At 42.2% G+C, this 22,248-nt stretch overlaps 1 protein-coding gene across 1 annotated transcript; it reads left to right on the top strand.

The window, feature by feature from the left end:
- The first annotated feature begins 13,281 nt into the window (after positions 1–13,281).
- Positions 13,282–15,795, top strand: LOC147901780 (putative pentatricopeptide repeat-containing protein At3g05240). Its single transcript, XM_087375249.1, has one exon. The coding sequence runs from the start codon at positions 13,335–13,337 to the stop codon at positions 15,303–15,305; it is 1,971 nt and encodes a 656-aa protein (XP_087231375.1). The 5' UTR covers positions 13,282–13,334; the 3' UTR covers positions 15,306–15,795.
- Positions 15,796–22,248: the final 6,453 nt, after the last annotated feature.

Below are 22,248 nucleotides of genomic sequence, written 5' to 3'. Positions count from 1 at the left end.
ACAAGTTTTTAGTGCAAAAGAGTGGTGCACCAGTTGCAAAGCAACCAAGGCAAGTCAATTTTCCATACTAATCTCTTTGCAGTTTCAAATGGACCATTGTCAAATGTGCCTTCAACACCAGAAGCCAAAAATAGTGCTGGTAACCCTTGTAAGAAAGTTAGGAAAATGTCGCACATTGACAAAATATTGACAAGTTATGGGAGGAAGAAGTTAGAATAATAGGAGTAAGTATATGAAAGGTGCACTTCTTAATATATGAGCCTCAATTGAGGGAAACATGCACTACCATCTGTTGTGTTAAAAATTGTTTAGCACGAGTAGGTGTGAAAAAGTTGAAGGCTACAAGGAGACATTACCTTGGTTTGAATCGTGAGGAGCAAGATTATTACTTAAATGCATCAGTCACTCCTTTGAAGAATGACCAAGTAGAGTATTTTTTGGGGAGTATGCAAATTTGTAGATCGGCCTTTAAAAACATTCATAGCTTGGGAGATGTCTCAATGAGACGATCATAGAAGATGATGTCGGACATATGGGGACAAAAGCCCTATGCTGTGAATGCTCGAGATGTGGAGTCAGCAACAACTATTTTTACCAATAATAGAAATATTGATATATCTTATGCGATGCAGATATTCAAGGATTTGGTGGATGGCAAGAAACATGTGGTCTCTAATGTAGTCTTACATCCAATCATGTTCTGTCCAAATATAGGTAGCCGTGACAATGGAGTTATGTTTAAAGGACCTATCCATTTTGAGGAAACTTTCAGCAAATTCTTCAATGTTTGCTCTTTCGACGTAGGCTTAAGTGTGGTAAGCAAACAAAGTGCATGCATGTGTATCATCATGATTGAGGTAATGAAGGCTTTCGCCTTCATTGGAGGTTGCAGGGTTTAGGAGGAGTTTAAGGGTTAGAAGGAGGTTCCAAGGTTAGAAGGAGGTTCCAGGGTTAGAGGGAGTTCCAAGGTTTAGAAGGAGGTTCCAAGGTTTAGAGAGAGGTTCCAGAGTTTAGGAGAGGTTCCAGGGTTAGAAGGAGGTTCCAAGGTTTAGAAGGAGTTTAGGGTTAGAAGGAGGATCCAAGGTTTAGGGTAGAGTACATGGTGGAGAACTCGTCTCCCTCGTAGATCATGGAGTTTAAGGGTTGAGGAACAAAGGGTTTAGAAGGAGCATAGGAGTGGGAGAGGAAGAAGGTGTAAGAGCATGATGGGACCTCCAGAATGAATTCCAATGTTTTACATAATATAGCACTTTGGTGAAGGAAGCGATCAATGTTGCCGCGCATTATTTGCTCATGCTGCTGAAGTGCTCGGACCATTGTGCCTTGGATATTCCATTCTACACCAGAGTATGGTTCGATCATTGGCCAATTAATGGTTCGATCTTCAGCCAAAGTGTGTATGTTGGCTTCCCATTTTTTACGCCGTGGAACTGCATTAAACTTGGGATGGGTTCTGAGACATGGAGGTGCCCGTAAGTACTCCTTTAAGAAGATTACATCAAAGAGCTTGGGATGGTGCCAATCAGGTTGTGCATCCAACTTGCTAATCCAACCTTCACTAATTCGATGCTGACGAAGGTTGGTAGGAAAGTTGTCCAAGGTCCATCCACCTCGAGTTTTCATATCAGGATATTTGCTCCAAAATTCCTTGATGGGGTTACTGGAAAGTCGTATCTCATCAAAATCATACCCATCATTGGAACTTGGCATGGGCGTACGAATTGGATTATCCGAATCGTGATATTCAAAATCAAATACTGTCATTTTCTGCTGATGGAAGCACCAAAAGTGTCGGAGGTGATGATAGGGCAGAGAGAGAATCGGGGGACCTTGGGGAGAAATATGGCAGAGTGATAGTTACGGAAGGGGGAGTAGAGGGGAGGGGGGAAGAACTGGGCAAATGGTTTGAGTAGCTTGGTAATCCTCAAGGGTAGGATTAGCAAGGGAGGGGAAAAAGCTAGGTGTGAGGGGCTCGTCCGTTTGTGACTGTTGGGTTAGTTGAAAATGGTGAGAGGCATGAACAAAGAGACGATGGAGGGAATAGATGTTAGGATGGAGCTCGGGGAAGGTTAAGAGGGTGGTAGTAGCAAGGGAAAGTGAGGTTATGATGGCAGAAAGAGTGGTTAGATATGGGAAGTTGGATGGGAGATACGCCTTGTCATCTTCCGACACTTCTTTTTGCTGGTGCGATGGGATGATCAGCTGCATGGGTGGGATGTTGGTTATGTCGTGCCTTGCAAATAATAGGGATGGCCTTTGTAGCAATGGCAACAAACTTGCAATAACCCTGAGGGGAGGACTACCCATGAGGTAGAGCATCCGTCCTGAGTGTTATAAACCCGGCATGTGTAGACAGGCAGAAGATATTTTTCTCATCTTTAGACAAGTCTTGGCAAATTATGCGCAGGGTTTTAGTGCCGATGGAATGTTCCCAGTTGATTGTTGGATGAGCAGATATGATCCCGATTTGGAGTTGCTTCCATTGGATAAGCACGCGTGTGTTGAGGTGATCTTCCACTTGTAGAGCAGCCACAAGCTCTTGGTACACCACTGTTGTGCATTGTAGTGGGGCGTCATTGGTGTTGTCTTCCAATGCCTCATTGTTGTGCACTAGCAATTGGAGTTCAAGCTTGGAGATGATCATTTTTTGGGAGTGCATCTGATTCATTTTTTCTTTGTATTGATGGTAGATGGTTGTCCTTAAGCTTTCTCATTTGCAAGGTGACCTTTGCCTGTTGAGGAATGTCTTCAGTGGTATTGGACCATTGGTCCAAGACTTGTGCTTGTGAAGTGCTGTCCTCTTGAACGTCCTCTTAATTTGGTCTTTTAAGATCCTGCATTCCCTTGTAAGCTCGTCAATGCGAAAGGCACGTACTGTCAAAGATTGTTTCATGCCTTCAAGCTTGTCTTTGCAATCTTGGAGCTCTTCTTCTTTGTGAATTAGAGTGAGTCGAGCTTGTGCCACTACCTCCGCTATTGCACATGTGCAGATGTCAAGGAGTTATAGTAGGTCTGTAGGAGTGCCGTTGCTTCTACTACCGCAATCAGCTGTGGTTGACTTGGTGGAGGTTGGAGGTCACATCCCTTAGTACCTTCTCTTGAGCTTGGAGAGCTTGGTTCATGTGCAATTCTTCTGCCTCCTTCTCATCTATCTATGCTCGAAGTGCCTTGAACTCTATGGTGATTGCCTAGAATTGGTCTTCGATTTCTGATGCAGTGTGCCTTTCCAATTCTCTTGCATATTCTTCCTTGGCCAAGCTAGTGAATAGTTCTGACATTTGGATCATGTGGCTAGCTTGATGTTGGAGAATGACAGAGGGTGATGAGGTATGGCAATATTGCTGATATAAGTGGTGCCCATGTAGCCATCCTAATGATTCTGTAGGACTTGGGAGAGGTTGTTCCAATGGCATTTCAGTCCCTTGTGTACAATAGTCATACTATTGATCTGGCACTAGCTCCCCTTGTAGCTCATCGACTGGCATGGCGTCGATGGGTAGTTCAAGTGTTGATGTAGTCTCAGGATTTGGTTGCTACTGTTGGTGGAGACTTATTGGTTGTAGTTGTGCGCCGAGATGTAGCATCTCGTGGGGCAATTCCGTAATCGCGACCTCCAGAATAGGCATTTCTACTAAGGCATCTGCACTTATCAATGTGATAGTATTAGAAGTTGGTGATAGCTCCCATACTGGTGAGAAAGGTATGTCCAACTCCTCAATTGGTTTTGGTGACTGGGGTAGAGTCATTTCTCTTTCTTGTAGACCTCATAGGTATGGAGAAAAAGGGAAAAGATTCATCATATACTAGTATGGATCAAACTCACGATCTAACCATGCATATTTGCAGGTAATCCCTCACCATGAGGTTCTTCCATATACATTAGCTTAAGCTTATTATTTATGTGATGTTTACCCATCACATTCTAACATGGATCCGATTCCATTTAATGCCACAGTAGATGATGCAAATATACATCAAGAGTTCAATAGTGACAATATAGCTTTGCCGGGAAGTTCTCAGTATGAGGCTCTCACAACTCCAACAACATGTTGAAATACATGCCTTAGGGCACCTAGCTCCTCAAATGATTTCATTCTAGCATCCATCACTTATGCTTTCACCTCTGACATGGAGCATGTCATGTCTTTCGACTCAGGTTGCACTAGTTCAAATTAATAGATCAATCATCAAAACATTTTAGCATTAGCTTATGTATGCCATAGTGCATTGATGATGTGGACTCGACTCTGACCACCAGTTCAGATTGGTAGATCAATCCTAGGAGACTACAACATTGGCAAGCTATGCAACAGTGAATCATACTTGGATTCAGTTGTCACCACCACCTCAGATCAGAAGATTATTTCTCACATTTCAACATTAGTTCGGTATTGCCAAAGTGCACCTGGCATTATCAGCCTTTACAATAGAGTATACTGTGGAATGACAGTGTTCTAGTGTACATTCATGATTGCTTTACACATGATGCAGATTTGTGCTATTGTCAAAGATTATGAATTTATCCAGACACTATTCCTTTGTGTCATTTCAACATTTGATGTCTCACATTCTCCTAGGATAACTCATGCATTTATATTTGCTACTACAGCTATTAGGCCTTCTTAGAGTTAGGTCCTTCATGAGCTTCTGATAGATACATCTACATCTAATGCTGACAGACATTCTTGTACTCCCGTTCAAGTTTCCCTTTATCTCACATTACTTGAGCATTTAGGACATTCACATCTTTTAGGCAATCAGGCCTTCTCCATAGAATCAGCCATGTCTTTGACAGCATAGTTATTGGGTTTTATTCCCAAAGGGAAAGGATGATCTATAACATAAGTGGGGGAAATTATTGTCAAGGTACAAGATCTAAGTTGTACTCATTGTATAGACTTTTGCTACTCACTATGCTCACACATGACATACTACTCTGACACTTTCAATTTTTCTTTTTCTACTTGATTATTATCATATGCATCATACAATCAAAAACATCTTGTATATGCACCCACTACATATCCAATGCCCACTTTGTATAGCCATTAGATCATATGTGATCCAATGACACATACTAAGCCACGTGGCCTCCAAAGGGTTAGAAACCCCCTTTACCTCGGTAGTTCAAGTAACTTGGAGTGGAGACCATGGCTTTCCACCAATGAGGATGAGGAAGAAAACCTCCATTCTTTTAATGTTGGAGCCTCCTTATTGGCCTAGAGCTTAATCGCAATTTTTAGTCCCCTAATGGAAGAGGCCCTTTTTGAGTCCATATTTTCCCTAATTGGCACTATGATACTTTTTGTTTCCCTTTTCACTTTCGATTGCTATCATATACACCAAAAAATCCAAAGAGATCTTATACATGAGCCCTCTAGTTATCGAGTGCATTTAAGAGGGGGTGTTGAGGATGATGTAAAATGCACCAGAGAGATAGGGTATAGGGATGATTCTTATTCAGCATCATGTTCAATACAATATATATACAATTAGTCATGTCCTATGTACTCCACTCTCTCCCCCCTCTAATCCTTGTAGTCTTGAGGTAAAGGTCTTCCTTACTTTGTGGCTTGGCCTTTTTCCTTTGGTTGAGCTCCACCTCTACTTGGAATAGGTCTATCTCCCCAATTGACAAATGTTCATTTCCTTCAAACTCCATTCAACTTGCAAAAATTGATTGTCCAATTCTAGGTTTGCAGTTCTTGGCACTCCACTTGGATTGGGAGGTATCTTTACCTCGGTATCATTAGTCCTAAGGGTCATCATGTCCAAGCCCCAATTGTGCAATAGTTTAGTGATCTTAAGCAAGGGCCTTCCCAATAGTATTGGGTATGCATTCTCCTTAAGGAATTATCACCAAAATTATGATATAGTGTAGACCTCTTACAATGATGACTATGTCAAAAAGCATATCTTCGGGGACTAGTAGGCTACCATCCTCACTTAAAAAGGAGAAGGATTTAGATTTCTCATAATGGTGGGCACTACCTCATCTACCATGGGCATTTCGATAAATAGGATGTTGGCTAGTGAATCCACCATAGTTGTGTTTGGGATTGGTACCTCTACAAACTGACTTGCAAAAAATTCATGGAAATAGGGAGCTAAATGTAAAAGTTTCTCGATTTCGATACTTATTTTGAGGTCCCAAAATGTTTCCCATGCTTAGATTTCTTGCTTATTACTTGGCTTTTTTCCTTTTCTTGGTCCCTAGATTTGTTATTGTCTACTTGATATTGAGAAACACAGTGCTTCCTTCCCTATGGCTTGCTCTATTCATGCTCCACATTGGCTTGCAAGGTCAAACCTCTCTATGGGTTATGGACTCACCCTTGGAGGTTCAAGGCATCTTTTGGTGTTACATTCTGGCTCGTCTTGCAACAGTTGATGTATTGCCCTAACAATTTTGGCTAGTGCCTCAATATTCTCTTTCCAATCATTATGTCTTTCTTAGGGCTATGCCTTGGTTTTCTTGATGGCAACTCCTTGTGAGTGGGTTATTGCATTAACTTATGCACTTCTACTACTCATCTGATTTGGGACTATCTACCTGACTCAATTTCACATATGGAGCCAATGGAGTACTTATAGCCTGCCCCCTCCAAATTGAAACACTGCAATACTTTTGTAACATACTCCTTCCATAAAAGCCAAAGGAGATTCCTACTCCGGTCACGCTTGATGTGCATACCAAGAATATCACCTACAGGTCCCAAATCCTTCATGTCAAAGGCCTCATTCAACTTGGCCTTTAACGCATCCAGCTCATAAGTGTTTTTGCTAGCCAATAGCATATCATCCACATAAAATGCCAGGAGTTTCAGGCTATAATCCTTAGCCTTTTTAGTGTAGAGGCAGTGATCAATCTCACTTCTTCTGAAACCCTGGGACCAAATGAAAGCATCAAACTGCTAAAACCATTCTCTAGGCGCTTGCTTAAGGCCATAGAGACCCTTTTTCATCTTGCAAACCAAATGCTCTTTTTCATACAGATCCCCATGTAAGAAAGTTGTCTTGACATCCATCTACGTAATCTCCATATCCTCTGCTACCACAAGTCCAAGTACACATCTAAGTGTGGTCATGTTCACAATCAGAGAGAAGATCTCATCAAAATCCACAATCTTCTCTTGCTTGAACCTTTAGGCACATCATCACTTGTGACCTTCATCTTGTAGATCCATTTACATGGCAAATCCTTTCTTTCCATGTGGCAAAGAAACCAAGTCCCAAGCCTTTTTCTTCACAAGTGAACTCATCTCTGCTCTGATTGCATAGCATACTCCCACTTGCACTGATCTTCACGCATCATGGCCTCTCTATAACAAGAAGGCTCCTCGCAATTAGTAAGCATCACATAGTCTGACCCCCTAAAAAATATCAAGTGATCTAGACACTCTAGTTGATCTTGGGCATTTCAGCTTGTTGTCCCACCTGCATATCAGCCTCATTTGGCTCATTATTTGCAGCAATAGATGATCCATCATTGGCCCTTGATTGTGTACCTGTGGAAGTATCTAGTGGCATCATTTCCTGCAGATTTGGTGCATGGACAGCTTGCTGTCGATCAACAATCGAAGACCACATCATGACCGTATGATCTTCTTTGCTTCTAGATCCTAGAGATGGTAGCTCATCTCTCCACTTTCACCATAACCTAGAAAAATACATTTCCTAGACTTAGGATCTTCACCTATAGGTTGATGCACTCCTCCATGCAATGATCTTTGGCCTTCCTGCCAAAAAACCATTCTTTCTTGAGGAGTTTCTCTATTGCCATTGTTACATAGCTATCCGGAAAATACTTTACGAGCCTCCATATTCTGGCTGTCCCCTCTTTTTTATCAACCTTTGACTTTTGTGATAGTAACAAAGGACCTTCATAAGTAACCTCACCCTTCTCGTATGCATGGCAAACTGCCACAACTTGCTCAAATACCTCATCAGGTCAAAAAATTATACTTGTGTAGTCAACATATCTATCTCTCGCTACCTTGAAGCTTGTGAGAGATTCTTCCTATTCTTGACTCCCCTTGGTACAACTGCACTTAAACATGTATAAAAATTGACTAATGTGTGTGCATCCACTTTTGTGGTAGTCTTTTCAAATGTGTTGCTAGAGAACCAAGTGTCATCCATAGACACCTCACTTTCATTAGGATTTTCAATGTCGAGGTTATCTTACGTTTTGCAAAAATATCATGATTCAGTCTTTTGGACTCAATCAAATATTTTATTGGATGCTTAAAAATACATATTGTGGCCATATAAAAATTGAAGGGAAGAACCTTTGAAATTTTCTCTGTAGTGAGTCTTCCGGAGTCCCTTGCTTATCTAGCAAAAACATTGCAGGCATATGCATAATGCTAACCATCAATCGGCTCAAATTTACAATGCAACAAGAAATTTATCTTTGCCTCTTTCAAAAATTTCTCAGAATTTGTCTCTTCACCCTGTTCATGTAGAATTTGTCGAAGGCTATGTGTGAATGTTGACTCTGTGCCAACATGGACTTGTGTAGAAAGAGAATGTGTTACAACTTCTACATGTAGAAAGAGAATGTGTTACAACTTCTACATACAACTTTTACATGTAGAAAGAGAATGTGTTACGACTTCTACATGTAGAGAGAGAATGTGTTACAATTCCTACATGCAGAGAGAGAAGCTCTCCAACTTGTATAAATATCCCATAATGGAATGAATCCCACACTCTTTGGGGCATTGTGTTGAGTTCTACTTTGGTATTCCAAGCAATTGTCTCAAGTGTCCATGCTTCCTTGCACTCCACGTCCAAAAGCATGCCCTAACCTTGCAACTCCTCCTCCCCTCTCCTCCAACCTTGCAACACATCCTCTCCCTCTCCTCCTCCCTCCTCCTCCTCCCTTCTCCTCCTCCCTCTTCCTCCTCCTCCTCCCTCCTCCTCCTCCTCCCATCTCCTCCTCCTCCTCTCTCCTCCTCGTCCTCCTCCTTCTCTCTCCTCCTCCCTCCTCTCTTCTTCCCCCATGCTTTTACACCTTCTTCCTCTCCCACTCCTATGCTCCCCCTAGACCATTTGTTCCTCAACCCTTAAACTCCATGATCTATGAGGAAGATGAGTTCTCCACCATGTACTCTACCCTGAACCTTCGATCCTCCTTCTAACCCTAGACTCCTTCTAAACCTTGGAACCTCATTCTAACCCTGGAACCTCTCCTAAACTCTAGAACCTCTCTCTAAACCTTAGAACCTCCTTCTAAACCTTGGAACTCCTTCTAACGCTGGAGCCTCCTTCTAACCCTGGAGCCTCCTTCTAGCCCTTAAACTCCTCCTAAACCCTGCAACCCCCAATGAAGGCGAAAGCCTTCATTACCTCAATCATGATGATACACATTCCTTTTACACATGCATGCACTTTGTTTGCTTACCACACTTAAGCCTACGTCTCTCACCGAAACACGACTCGAGGTCCTAAGCTACACTTATACTACAACCGACAACCCCGATATATCTGTAGGTGACAAAAAGCCTGCATACTGAGAATACCCAGCTCTTCCTACAAAAGCCGTAGGAAAGAGCAAACATTTGGCACTACTGTTGGGGAGACTAGTGTCTTAAGTAGCGAGTAAACATACGCAGGTATGTGTAAAAAACAAACTACTTCGAACTTTCACGAACATAACACTCAAGGGCAAGGAGAGTAGATTTATTTTTTCATTTCTAGCCAAACATATCTACACCAAGCATCAACCTTGGGTTACTACCTTAAGAAATTTTCTTTATTTCTTAAATAGAAGCCACACGATAAACAATCAGGCTAGGTAGTGGACACGACTGCATAGAGCTTGCAATTTCGATCATTACACCTTTTTGCAGAAGAGTAAACCAAGCTATCCATAAAGAGTTACGGCTCAAGAAGAGTTTAGGGTTTAATCCTAAACCTAAACTCATTTCCTATAAAAACCCACTCCACCCCCTCATTCTTCATCTTTCACATTGTGCCTCCATCCTCGTCTTCATTCCGAGCCCTACGCAAGACACTCCTCCCTCTCCATCGACCACCGCCTGACTCCCATCACATTGTAAATGACTTTGAGCCCATCTCGCAGCGATAATTTAGCCATCCACCCACCGTCCATTGTTCTTCAACAATCTCGCTACATCGAGAAATACTTGGAGAGCGTTCAGGTTCAGAAAAGATGCCACCACTAAAGAGGATGCGCCGAAAGAGCCCACAGCCTCAACCACAAGACCCCCTCCAGAGTTCGTAGCCATCTACATCCTCTCAACCACAGAGACCACATGCATTCATGGTCCAAAGCGATAGCTTCGAGGAAGATTCAGTGCATGACCAAGCAGAACAAATGCCACCCCAGTCACAATTGGCCTACATAGCCATTGGCAGGGCCCTGTCACTGGAACTTGTCTGGCCACTCACATCGACTTATGCTCTTTCCTAGGAAGCAACATCTTACTTAGAGCAACGGGGTCTAGGCAGTTTGCATGAGAGCCTCAAATCCTTGGAGGACAGTCCTACCCTAACCACATACATCAAGGACTTTCTCCATTCTTACTACTCCAGCAATGCAAAGGTTGGCAAGTATAATACAATCATTGTGTATAGCAGAGCCCACTGAACATTATCCTCGATAGTTCATTCATTCAAAGGGCTTTCTCACTGCCAAAACAAGGTGGCAAGTACCCTAAACGGCCTACAGATGCAAAGTGGCACACTGATCCATAGAGACGGCATATTGCTTCGCACAATCCTTGACCATTGCCTCAAGGAAGCAGCACAATTCCTATCCACAATCCTGGGGGTTAAGTGTGGTAAAAATCACTCCCTTCCACTCCGCACATTTGTTTTATTGAATAGGAAGCTAAAACAAGACTAGGTCCAACACTTCGTCATCTTCTTTACCAAGAAACTCGATGGTTCTTCAGGCCAAAAATGTAAAATTCCACACTTATTGGCTAGGACATCAAAAGGTCAAAGTAGTTGGTCTTTCCACTCATGAATCTCATTTGGAGTCATGAATGGAATATTATCACACTATCAATGGGAATAGCTCCATGCTAGAAATTGTATAGTGCTCTAAGGTAGAGGCTTACCTATGTGTCCTTAAGAGTATCTACCCATGAGAACACTAATATGCTTCACAGTAGTGAAAGGATACTATGAGCTAATGATGTTGTCAGTTGCCACTCCTGTGGGGATAGTATGCTCTCATCTGTGCTACCTCTATGGGGATTATGCTCTCAAGTGCCATTGTGGGGCTTATGCTGAACCTACCAAGTTGATAGAAGATCATTCTACCAATTGTACCACTGATGTGGCGAATAGCCCACTACCAAGGTACCAATATGGAATTAGATGTGTGAATGTGAACATCAATGATAGATCCAAGAAAACTGACTTCATTAGGACCTAATTGGGTGTTTAAAGCACTAGCTCACTTGGATTGGTGGAGTTGGGTTTCCTCTAAGGCTATGCGAGTCTACAATTAGATCCATAAAACATTGTAAAGGATTTATCTTCCTTCAATCTATGTGCTAGCTTGAAGAGGCTGCCGCAATGAATCAGGATGTGATTTCGACGATGAGGCTTGATTGTTCTAAACTTTGTGAATGTAAAAAATTAGATCTGATGTAACCACTATGGAGTTGTTGTTCTTTTTTGCTTTTTACAACACTCCAAATTCCTCATAGATCAAGAGTTATGGCCATGTGAAAATTTGCTAAACTTTATCCAAGGAAGAGTTGGCAAAATGATGATATGGCATGCATGGCAATGTAGCATTGTGTGTGCATGTGTGTGCATACGCTGCATTAAAAAGTACACCTGAGTAGCATAATGTGCTTAGGTAGCACATGATGATGTGGCAATTGCTAAAATGGCACTGTTGATTAGATATGCTGATGTGAAATTTAATGAGTTGTTAGGCTGATGTTGTGGTAGCTAACATGTGGCTACTGACATAATATCATTGATGACATGGTAGTCTCAAACCTTATTTGCCATGTGGTATTTGGCACATGGCCTATGCTGAAGTATGTGGAGAAGCTTGAGAGGTTGTGAAAGGAGAAATGAAGCTCAAGGCTGAGGATAAGGCTGAAATGAAGACAAAGCTCACGGTTGGCCTCATAGTCTTGCAAAAGACATGTAGGAGTCAGCATTGCTTGTTGGTTGCACAAGAAGTCATGCCTTTTGTATGAGTCATCTTTTTGGCTCGTTGTTGCCTTGATGGACATGCCATTCAACATGAAATGTTCCATGCCTATCTACTGATAGTGCCTATTTTATCTAGAACCCACTCCAACGCCTCATGGCACTCTTTTGGAGTCTTAAATGCAACAAGACATCATATCCTCATCCTCCTAAATGAAGCGTAAGGCCTTTCATAACCTACATGCTCACCCTCTCCAACTCGTGCCTTTTGGCCAATTGAGCTTCATGCATTCTAATAACAAAAACCATCTTACCATTACATGAACAAGAAACTTATCCTACCCCCAAACTTCATGTGCTTAGAATCAACACTTCCTTGGGCTATGTAATCTTTACAAAGTCGGTGACTTGTTTGAGATGTCTTGGAAACGCCACCATGAGTAGATAGAAAGTGCAAAGAGACTGTAGAGGACCTTGATAATGCAATGAAATGAAGGAAATGGAAGATAAGAATGAGCAAGATGAGCCGATGAGGGATTCAAGATGAACAATGTAGTGAAGATACATTCTAGAGGCGACAGGACTTCTCAAGCAAGAGGGATTGATGGAAGATAAGAATGAGCAAGATGAGCCGATGAGGGATTCAAGATGAACAATGTAGTGAAGATACATTCTAGAGGCGATAGGACTTCTCAAGCAAGAGGGATTGATGGGACTCCTAGTGTTATGGTGCACATCCCCAATCCTTGGACTACTTGATTCTACCATGCAGGCTTTTCTAGAACAAATATCTCCTGCCTTCTCGCTATTTAGAGAAAACTTGGACTTTGGAGGAAACGACGTGAGTCCAATTCAGGCATGAATTACGTTTGATTTTACGGATCACCTTTGGACACCTTTGGGACCACAACTCTTCTTCACAAATGTTCAAATGAACAAACATACTAAACGATTCGCTTATGAGTAATGCCATGTCATGGAGCCAAGCGTGCCATGTCACTGGCCACATCAGGTGTTGTAGATCCTCGCACCTGCCACATCACCTTCTCATAGTCGAGTGAGCGACTCAGGAGGACCTTTTACAAATTGTATCATATTTCCAGATTTCCTTGTAATGCTAGAGGAGAGAGATTGCGAGTCCAAGGGTAAAGTTTGCAAATTGCACCTCCTCGCGTTTGACATGGATGGCCAGAAAGCTGTGCAGAGTAGAGCTGTTCATGCCACTGGATATCCCAAAAGAGGCGCTGAATGATCGTATCATTCGCAAGCCTGTAAGCACCTCTTACAAGTACTCATCGGTTGCATGGAAGGATAATGATGGGCTCACACAAAAACCCTTGTGCGCTTCGCACATAGAGAGTGAGGTGCACCAAAAACCAACACAAGTAACAATTGAGGATTGGGTACCAAGAAAGAGAATCTTTGTGCGAACCTGCAGTGACGAAGAGACTGACACTTATGCCTCTCTGTTACGACGGTGTGGAAATATTAAATGCCTTTCAATGGGCAAGAGCGTACACTCGCGGATTCTCAACAATGGGCACATGCAAGAAACATTTCTAGGGAACCTCCTTGTGCAGATGTATGGCAAGTGTGGGGAAATGCAGGAAGCAGTCTCCATCTTTGCTAATATGCCACGAAGGAATGCATTCTCGTGGAATCTTCTGATTGGAGCATTTATCATGAATGGACAGGGCGTTCAAGCCCTCCCATTATATCAGCACATGCAACAAGAAGGTGTGATGCCAGACATGGTCACCTTCGTCAGCATCCTTTCTGCGTGTGTTAGCCAAGCGGCCTTAGCTGAAGGCAAGTGGGTGCATGTCTACATTTTAAGCGGTGGATTTGAGTCTGATGTGGTAGTGGGTACTGCACTTCTTAATTTGTATGGCAAGTGTGGCAGATTGAACGATGCAGAGAATATGTTTGACAAACTCCCAGAGAAGAATGTTATATGTTGGAATGCAATGATTACAGTTAACATCCAGCATGGAAGGGACAATAAAGCAATTCAATTATTTCGACTTATGGAGGCTAATGGTGTGATCCCAAACAAGGTCACCTTCATCACACTCCTTCCTACATGTAACAGCCACATAGATTTAGCCGAAGGCAAGAGGATGCATGTTCGCATACTGCATGATGTTTTTGACTCAGATGTGAATTTGGATAATGCCCTGATTAATATGTATGGCAAATGTGGCGCCTTGGATTTGGCATGCTCAGTGTTCAGCACAATGCCTGAACAGGATGTGGTATCGTGGAATATAATGGCTGAAGCTTACGTGCAGCATGGGCAGAGCCAGAAGGTGCTCTATCTTTTTCAACAGATGCAATTGGAGGGCATGATTCCCGACAAGATTACCTTTGTCAGTATTCTTTCTGCATGTGTCAGCCACACAGCTCTAGCTGAAGGCAAGCAATTACACAGCTGTTTGAAGAGCTGTGGCTTTGATTCAGATGTTGTTGTCGGAACTGCTCTTGTGAATATGTATGCCAAGTGTGGAAGCTTGGAGGATGCTTGGAAGACATTTAACGAGATGCCTCACAGAAATGTGGTCTCATGGAATGCTATGATAGTAGCATATGCCCAGCATGGACTGAGCAACATGGGCCTTCAACTCTTTCAACAGATGCAGTTAGAGGGAGTGACCCCAAATGATTCTACTTTCTTCGGTGTCCTTTCTGCATGCAGCCATACAGGACTTGTTGATGAGGGCCACAGTTGGTTTTATACCATGATTCGACATCATCACATAACACCAGCCGTTGAGCATTTCAACTGTGTTATTGACCTTCTGGGACGAGCTGGGCTGCTGGATGAGGGAGAGGAATTAGTTAACATCATGCCATGTCAACCAAGTGCTGCCTCATGGTCAGCCTTGCTTAATGCTTGCCGAATGCATCTCGATGTTGAGAGAGGAAGACGAATTGCAGAACGTGTTATTAAAATAGAGCCACAGAGTGCTGTACCTTATGTATCACTATCAAATATTTATGCTGCAGCTGGAAGGTGGGATGATGCAGCAATGGTGAGATACACAATGAGAGAGAAGGGTCTGAGTAAGCAGTCAGGCTCAGTTGAGGATGATTTGGATGATGAATTTCTAATTTGGGATGCTTGGAATCCATATACACCGAGCTGTAGAGGTTGAGCAGCCAGATGGAGGCAGTAGATGTGCCTCAAACACTGGTAGTAATGCACAATGTAGGGGACAAGACCGAAAAAAGTCTGTAGCAGCTTCTCGTCTTCCCTGAGACAAAGCTATACATGGCAACGACTCTGCACTTTTACCAATGAGAATTGCCACGGATGCTCTATGGGGGCTATGGAGTATTTACAGATCATTGATGATGAAAATCTATAAATAACTCTAATTGTGTATTGGGAGTCTCCACACATTCCAATTTTGCGGACAGGAAGAGTAAAACGAAAGCATTGGAAGCTCAGACTTCCAAGAGTATAAATGATGAATGCACGACTTGCCATCCTTGCCTGTAAGTAAGCATATTTGAAAACAAACCATAGTGAAGTCTATAGCATGGATTGATGCTGTGTAACAGGCCTACCATTTTGAGGTGCCATAATGGTCCAAAGTAATAAACATATTAGAGATCTGATAAATTAGGAGGGCAACTATCAGAAAAAAAAGCATCCATGGAAAATGCAAGTGCAAGGTTTGGTATCACTGTGCTGAGAGACGCATGTAAACAGTAGAGCAGCGATCTGCACTTCATGATGAAGAAATTGTTTTCAAGTCTCCTCAAGACTCCAACACCTAAACGAAATTGCCACTGTAACGTAAGTAGTCATTCTATGCATAGATAGCTAGGGCGATTACTATGCTGCCACATGGCCTTATCCCACATACAATATGTATTTTCATGTCAGGCTGCAATGTGTCATGTTAAAAATTGTCCCATAAACATAGGTGTAGTTCAGTCTAGGTTTGGTAAGTGTAGAAGTATCAGGGGTTTATTTGTACCATCACCTTGGAATAAAGCTTTGCCTTAGCAAAATTATGCTAGTACTGTTAGTAGTACAAGTGGTATCAGAGGTCCCAATCTAGGCAAGGATCCTGAACCAAAGCAAGAATCTCGAACCAAAGGAAGTTATCATGGTAGATCCAACTTTAATCGATATATGTGCACAAGAATCATTCACCAAGTTTCAAATTTGAGATGATGGACAACAGTAGAACACCGCCAGGTATATTGCTCAAAACACAGGTCAAAATCTTACAGCCACAGAGTCCACACACATGCAGCCAACTGCTGCCAAGGAGGCCTCAATTCTCTGCTTCTAACTCTGCCTCACATTCGTGTCACTCTGTCTGCTCTGCATTGGATTGTCAGTGGCTTCATAAGGGTGTGTGACGACGGGGATGGACCCTCAGTCTCTCCCCTCCTTATGCTGGGTGACTCGCCTTTTCACAGACTATCTATTCTGTAGATAGCCAACTGGTCTGTCGAATACCGACCCCACCATTTGCTGTGATTGACTGACCAGTCCTTGCCTTATATTAGGCCATATCAGTCCAATTACTAGGCCCATATATACTGCCCCAACCTAGCCTATAATTTGCCAGAGTTGCTGTTTTGATTGAAAGTTGAAGACTACACATCGTTCAGTAAAACATCTCAGAAACTCAAAGCCGAAAAGAGAGAGAGAGAAAGTGGTTGACACATCGTAAACTAACATCTACTCTATATTGCATGTGAAGAAAACTACACTAGGAACTTCATATCAAATCCTCCCCATCCCTACCGGGCTTGTTGGAGGATTTACGTGATCACAGAACTTATAGCTAACATAACTTACCACAGCATCGAGCCATGTTCTTTTCAGATGAGGGAGCATAGCAGCCAAAGTAGTCAGGTCGAAAATCATGGCAATCACCAGGAGCAGCTGAGGAGATTTCGCCCACAAATGATGGAAGGTAAACCACCAAAACTCCCCATGCTGTCAAGTCGACGTTTTACCCTCAAAGATCTCCATGCAAAGCCATGCATACCTGTCACGTGTGTGTCGACCTACCAACCCGAGATTATTCTACGCTGTTGATAGTTTTCTCTCTCCAACACCTCCTTCAAACTGAAGCAGGGGCTAAAGACTCATGAACCGTGAAAGAAACTATCTGACAAACATAGTGAAGACTCAAAAATAAGAGCCCACATTAAGGACTTGCATGCGCCTTAAAGAGATTCCTTCACAAAATCAAGAGAAGGTACCACAAACAACAAATACATCACCAGTTCAATGTGCCAAATCAAGAGAACTAAAGTTGTGAGAGGAAAAGCTAACAACATCAAACTTAAACCACAACTACTGAATATGGAAACTGATTTAGAAAGCACAGTCTTAATAGTCGGTGTCCTCAATAACACACAGTCCTGCAACGTTTCCGTCTGCAACCATGTGAGCAGAGTTCTTATTTTTTTCAGCTTCCTTGATATTTTTCTCGGTGTCTTCTTGTAGCGAAACTCTTGTGGCCAGATTTACCACAGTAACCACATTTGAGATCAGCTCTATTGTCTTTCTAGGGAAGTTTACCTTTGGAGTGTACGCTTGCTACTCGTAAGGATAGGCATCATGACGACGACGTTCATCGTCAAGGATGGTTGAAATCATTTTGGTGAGGCTGACATCACTGTTGACTTGTAAGATCTTCACAATATCGTCATATGCTGGAGTTAGGCTGGATAGAAGGCCCACCTTTGTGTCATCATCTTCTACACATTGTCCAAGATCCACTAGTTATCTTAGGATTGCACATATTTTTGATGCTCTCCAAATCTCACATTCTCAGGCATCTTCAGGTTAAAGAATTCTTGCTTCAACATCACTTTAGAATTCTTTAAACAGGATCCAAACAGAGTTTCCACAATAATCCAGTTCATCCAAATGATGACTAAACTAATGACTAAACTTACTACCAAAAGATTTCCAACGCTTTCTCAGAAACTCATTTCTGTTCTCCCACTGATTAGCCTTATCTGGCGTCTCCTATGCAGCTTTATTGGAAGGCTTTCTCTCAGTGCCAAAAACGACTAACCACAATCCCTTTTCCATAAAATAGAGATGAACACTTAGCTGCCACAAGAAAAGTGGGAGCTAGTAAAGGTCAGTCGTCGATTCTGCTGCAGTCTCCATCTTCAGATTTGCTCTGATATCATATGTTGATTCAAAGTTGAAGACTACACCGTTCAATAAAACATCTCAAAAACTCAAGGCCGAAAAGAGAGAAAGTGGTCGACAGATCATAAACTAACGTCTAATTTATATTGCATGTGAAGAAAACTACAATAGGAACTTCATATCAGATCCTCCTCATCCCTATTGGGCTTGTTGGAGGATGTACATGATCATGGGACTCACTAGCTAACATAACTTACCATGGCATCGAGCGATGTTTTTATCAGACGAGGGTGAGTAGCAGCCAAAGTAGTCAGGTCCAAAAATCACGGCAACCACCAGGAGCAGCTGAGGAGATTTCGCCCACAAATGATGGAAGGTAAACCACCAAAACCTTCAACGCTGTCAAGTCAACGTTTTACCCTCAAAGATCTCCATTCAAAGCCATGCATACCTGGTACCTCTTCATTGTCTCTTTGCTGCCTGCATGGCAGCCCTTTCACTGCTGCTCACATGACTGCCTTATCAGAGACACAATCTTCTCTGACCCGTGACCAGATGTTAACCCGGCAAATAAATCAGGTACATCCGCTCGTCCCTCTCTGAAGCTTCAAAGAAGCCAGACCTGTAAAGAACCAGCGTTTCAACCAAATCTGCAACCATGAACCACTATAAACTCTGAAAGTGATCCCAGTTGTCTCTGGAAATAAGCTCCCAAAGACCTCCACTCAGCAGGTTCGAATCCTAAGCCTATCAAGGTGCCTGGATTTCATGGCTTGATCACCAAGGCATACACCTCCAGGTATTTACCTTGGCTGTTTCACCTCACTTCCCTAGATTTGGTACCATGTTGGAGAGGCATGCACCCTAATGACCTTGATAGCTTGTGAGGCCTCCCACACAGAGGAAGAGCATAACACCAAAGGAAGAATTTTGAGCCAAAGGTAAGTGCGTAGGTAAATCCAACTTCAAGCGACGTATGTGCACAAGTCACTCACAAAGACACCTCAGTTTGGGATGATAGACCACGGTGGAACAACATGAATGAAATATATTTCTCAAAACACAGGTCAAAATTGTCTAGCCACAAGCTCCCACAAACTTCCACATAGATGGAGCCAACTCCTGACAAGGATGGTCGATGCCACTATTTTGCTCCTATGCCCCACAATCCCGCTCAGCTGCATGCTCCTCTTTGTAGTGTTAATGGCCTCAGATGAGTCTGTGAAAAAGGGCCAAACTGCCCTTTATATACATGGGAAGGGACCTTGTTTTCCTGGTTAACTTCCCCTTTTCAACAGACTATCCTGTTTGTAGATAACCAAGTGGTCTATGGGCTGCTGACACCACAGACTGCTGTCTCGGGCCGACTAGGCCTTGTCTTATATCAGGCCAGCTCGTTCACTAGGTCCATATGCTGGGCTCAATACTGTCTCAGCTGGCCTATAATCTAGCACTGTCGCTGGCATCAAACCTAAGCTACTTGTAATAGGGTTTGTCAAGATTCCTTGATATGCAAGGGAGCTAAGCCAAATGAAGGCATTGCTGCAATGTGCCAAGAAAAATATGGCAAGAGCACACTAGAGGATGATCCAAAATGTTGATGACAGGAGGCACTAGAGGGAGACACGGTTCATCTCATTGCATTGTATATATGCTACACTGAAGAGCTGCACCAACCCTAAGCTAGCTCATAAATCCCTACAAGGTGGTTAGAAGAACTGGTTTGGTGCCTATGAGCTGCAATTGCCTGCTAGATCTAGGATCCATAATGTCTTCCATGTTTCCCTTCTTAAGAGACAATGGACCTAGACCCATGGACAAATCCAGTATGTTCCTGAGAGGATTTTGGATTTTAGGGACCAAATCTTGAGGGGCAAAGTCATCATTGGCCTCCAATATATCGTGAAGCCAGCTAGTGCAGCGAAGGAGTACATGATATGGTGATGATGCAGTTGGGGGACAAAAAGGGAAGAAGACGACATTTCTGCATCTGGCATAGTCAAGATGAAGACGGATTATGAGGAGAAGCAGCAGCAAAGGGGACGAGGCTTTTGATACGCTGGATTACGTGAGGTGCTTTCAAGCTTTCAGCTACAGCAACATGACAAACAAGGTTACCTTCAAGCTATTGGTTATGCGACCGTCGTCTTCTCCTTTGGATATCTGCCATGCAACTTGCCATCTGTTGCAACCTAATAGTTCCTTCCTTTTTTTAAGAGAAATTCAGATCAAGTCCATTCCTACAAGAGCAATGAAGTCATGATTTTAAGTATCAAATGTCATAGAGGTCCCTTAATCTATTGATCGTTATGCTTACAAGGAAACTGACGCAATAATATGGCCAGTGTCTTTCTAGGTTCTTGAAGCTACCTTCGTTTTAGAGAGAAACTTGCCCAAACTCAGCCTATGAATTGCATGATAGTCGTCCACCACCCATAGAAGGGACTTGTCATAAGATGTATTGTATAAAACATGGTCTCCCTTACATATCCAAACCCCAACGCATATTTATGCAACCATTTATATAGGATTGCGCACACCAAGTCTTTGCTAGAAACAGTCGCCATTCTGAATGCGCAGGGCTAACTAAATCATCCTAAAGGCTCACGATCGATTAAAAATCAATCCACATTCTCTTCTTCTACGTGAGCTAAAATTGACTGTGAAGACACGGTTCTTTTAATTTAGTTAAATGCTCGGCAATACAATATTTTCAATAAATATAAAATATTGCATCATTAATCAGGCATTTACTTCTTGGATAAAACAGTAACGCTGAAATTTGCATGCTTGCTGATATGACACGAACTCTAAAGACATTATGCTCTAGACGCACAAAGAATAAATCACTTAAAACCTCATGACAACCATTCAGAAGATAAAAACCATAACATGCACTCAACGATTGTTGCTGCTATGTATAGAACATTGTATAAATGCATGCTCTTACATGGACAGACGTCTATTCACACCCATGCATACACATGAGTGTCCATCTATAAAAAAGAGTTTATGTTGGATTAAATTAAGACTTGGAAGTAAAGGGCAAACTTGGTGCTAATGCTCAAAGAGAAGACTATACAATAGTTTGAATTCTCTTCTTCCAAGCTACTATTGCTTGTGAAGATGATTCTTAGAGAGAAGAGAGAAGGTCTAGCCAAAATGGCCACTATGATCCCCTTTATTGGTCTCATTCCCACCATAAAATAAAGTACCTTGCTTCTCAAATGTGCCATATTGTGAGGCGACCAATAAACACACACACACACACACACACACAAAATGTATTTATATATGTATGTACGTACATATGTATGTACATACATACATATTATATATATGACACATACATATACCTTTGTAAGACTAGAACATATCCAATCGTAAATTCAAATTTTTGTTGTTCTAAAGTCTAAAATTCTACAATGAAAATAAACGAATAGAAGAAAAATGAGCTAATGCCAAATAAATAACTGTAAAAATAAAAGTAAGATGAAATGAAATGAAAAAATAAAAAACAAAAGGTAGACATACCTAGCAAGCAAAGAAATGCTTATGTCATCATTAGTGCCCAAGAATAAGTAGCTATATTGGGTTGCTGAAAACGTGTGGTGTCTCTTGGGAAAACCCATTGCTTAATAAAATATGTCAATTAAACAAAAATGATAGATGAAATAAAGAAGAAGCGAAGAAGGTGACTAAGCAAAAGTAAACAAACAAATCAAGAAACAAAAAGGGGACATTGCCATGAGCATGTCCATACTAGGCAATGTCACCATGAAGAGGACACCCGAGCCAAGGAAGTGTAAGCAAAACCCCAGTTGTCTACTATTAAGGTCAAACCTGCTATTCCAATCAAGGCCAAATTTCAAGATTTCAAGGGGATTGAAGACGATGATCCTTATACCACTTGCAGAGTTTCCTGCGAGGTCATTATGATCTTGGTTGATTACGGCCTG

Source organism: Dipteris shenzhenensis, chromosome 5 (genome assembly GCF_047967505.1).
Source record: "Dipteris shenzhenensis isolate YYH24624 ecotype China chromosome 5, Dip_SZ_1.0, whole genome shotgun sequence".
NCBI classification, from domain to species: Eukaryota; Viridiplantae; Streptophyta; class Polypodiopsida; order Gleicheniales; family Dipteridaceae; genus Dipteris; species Dipteris shenzhenensis.
Note: the sequence above shows the minus strand (reverse complement) of the source record. Positions and strands in the feature narration are given on the sequence as shown.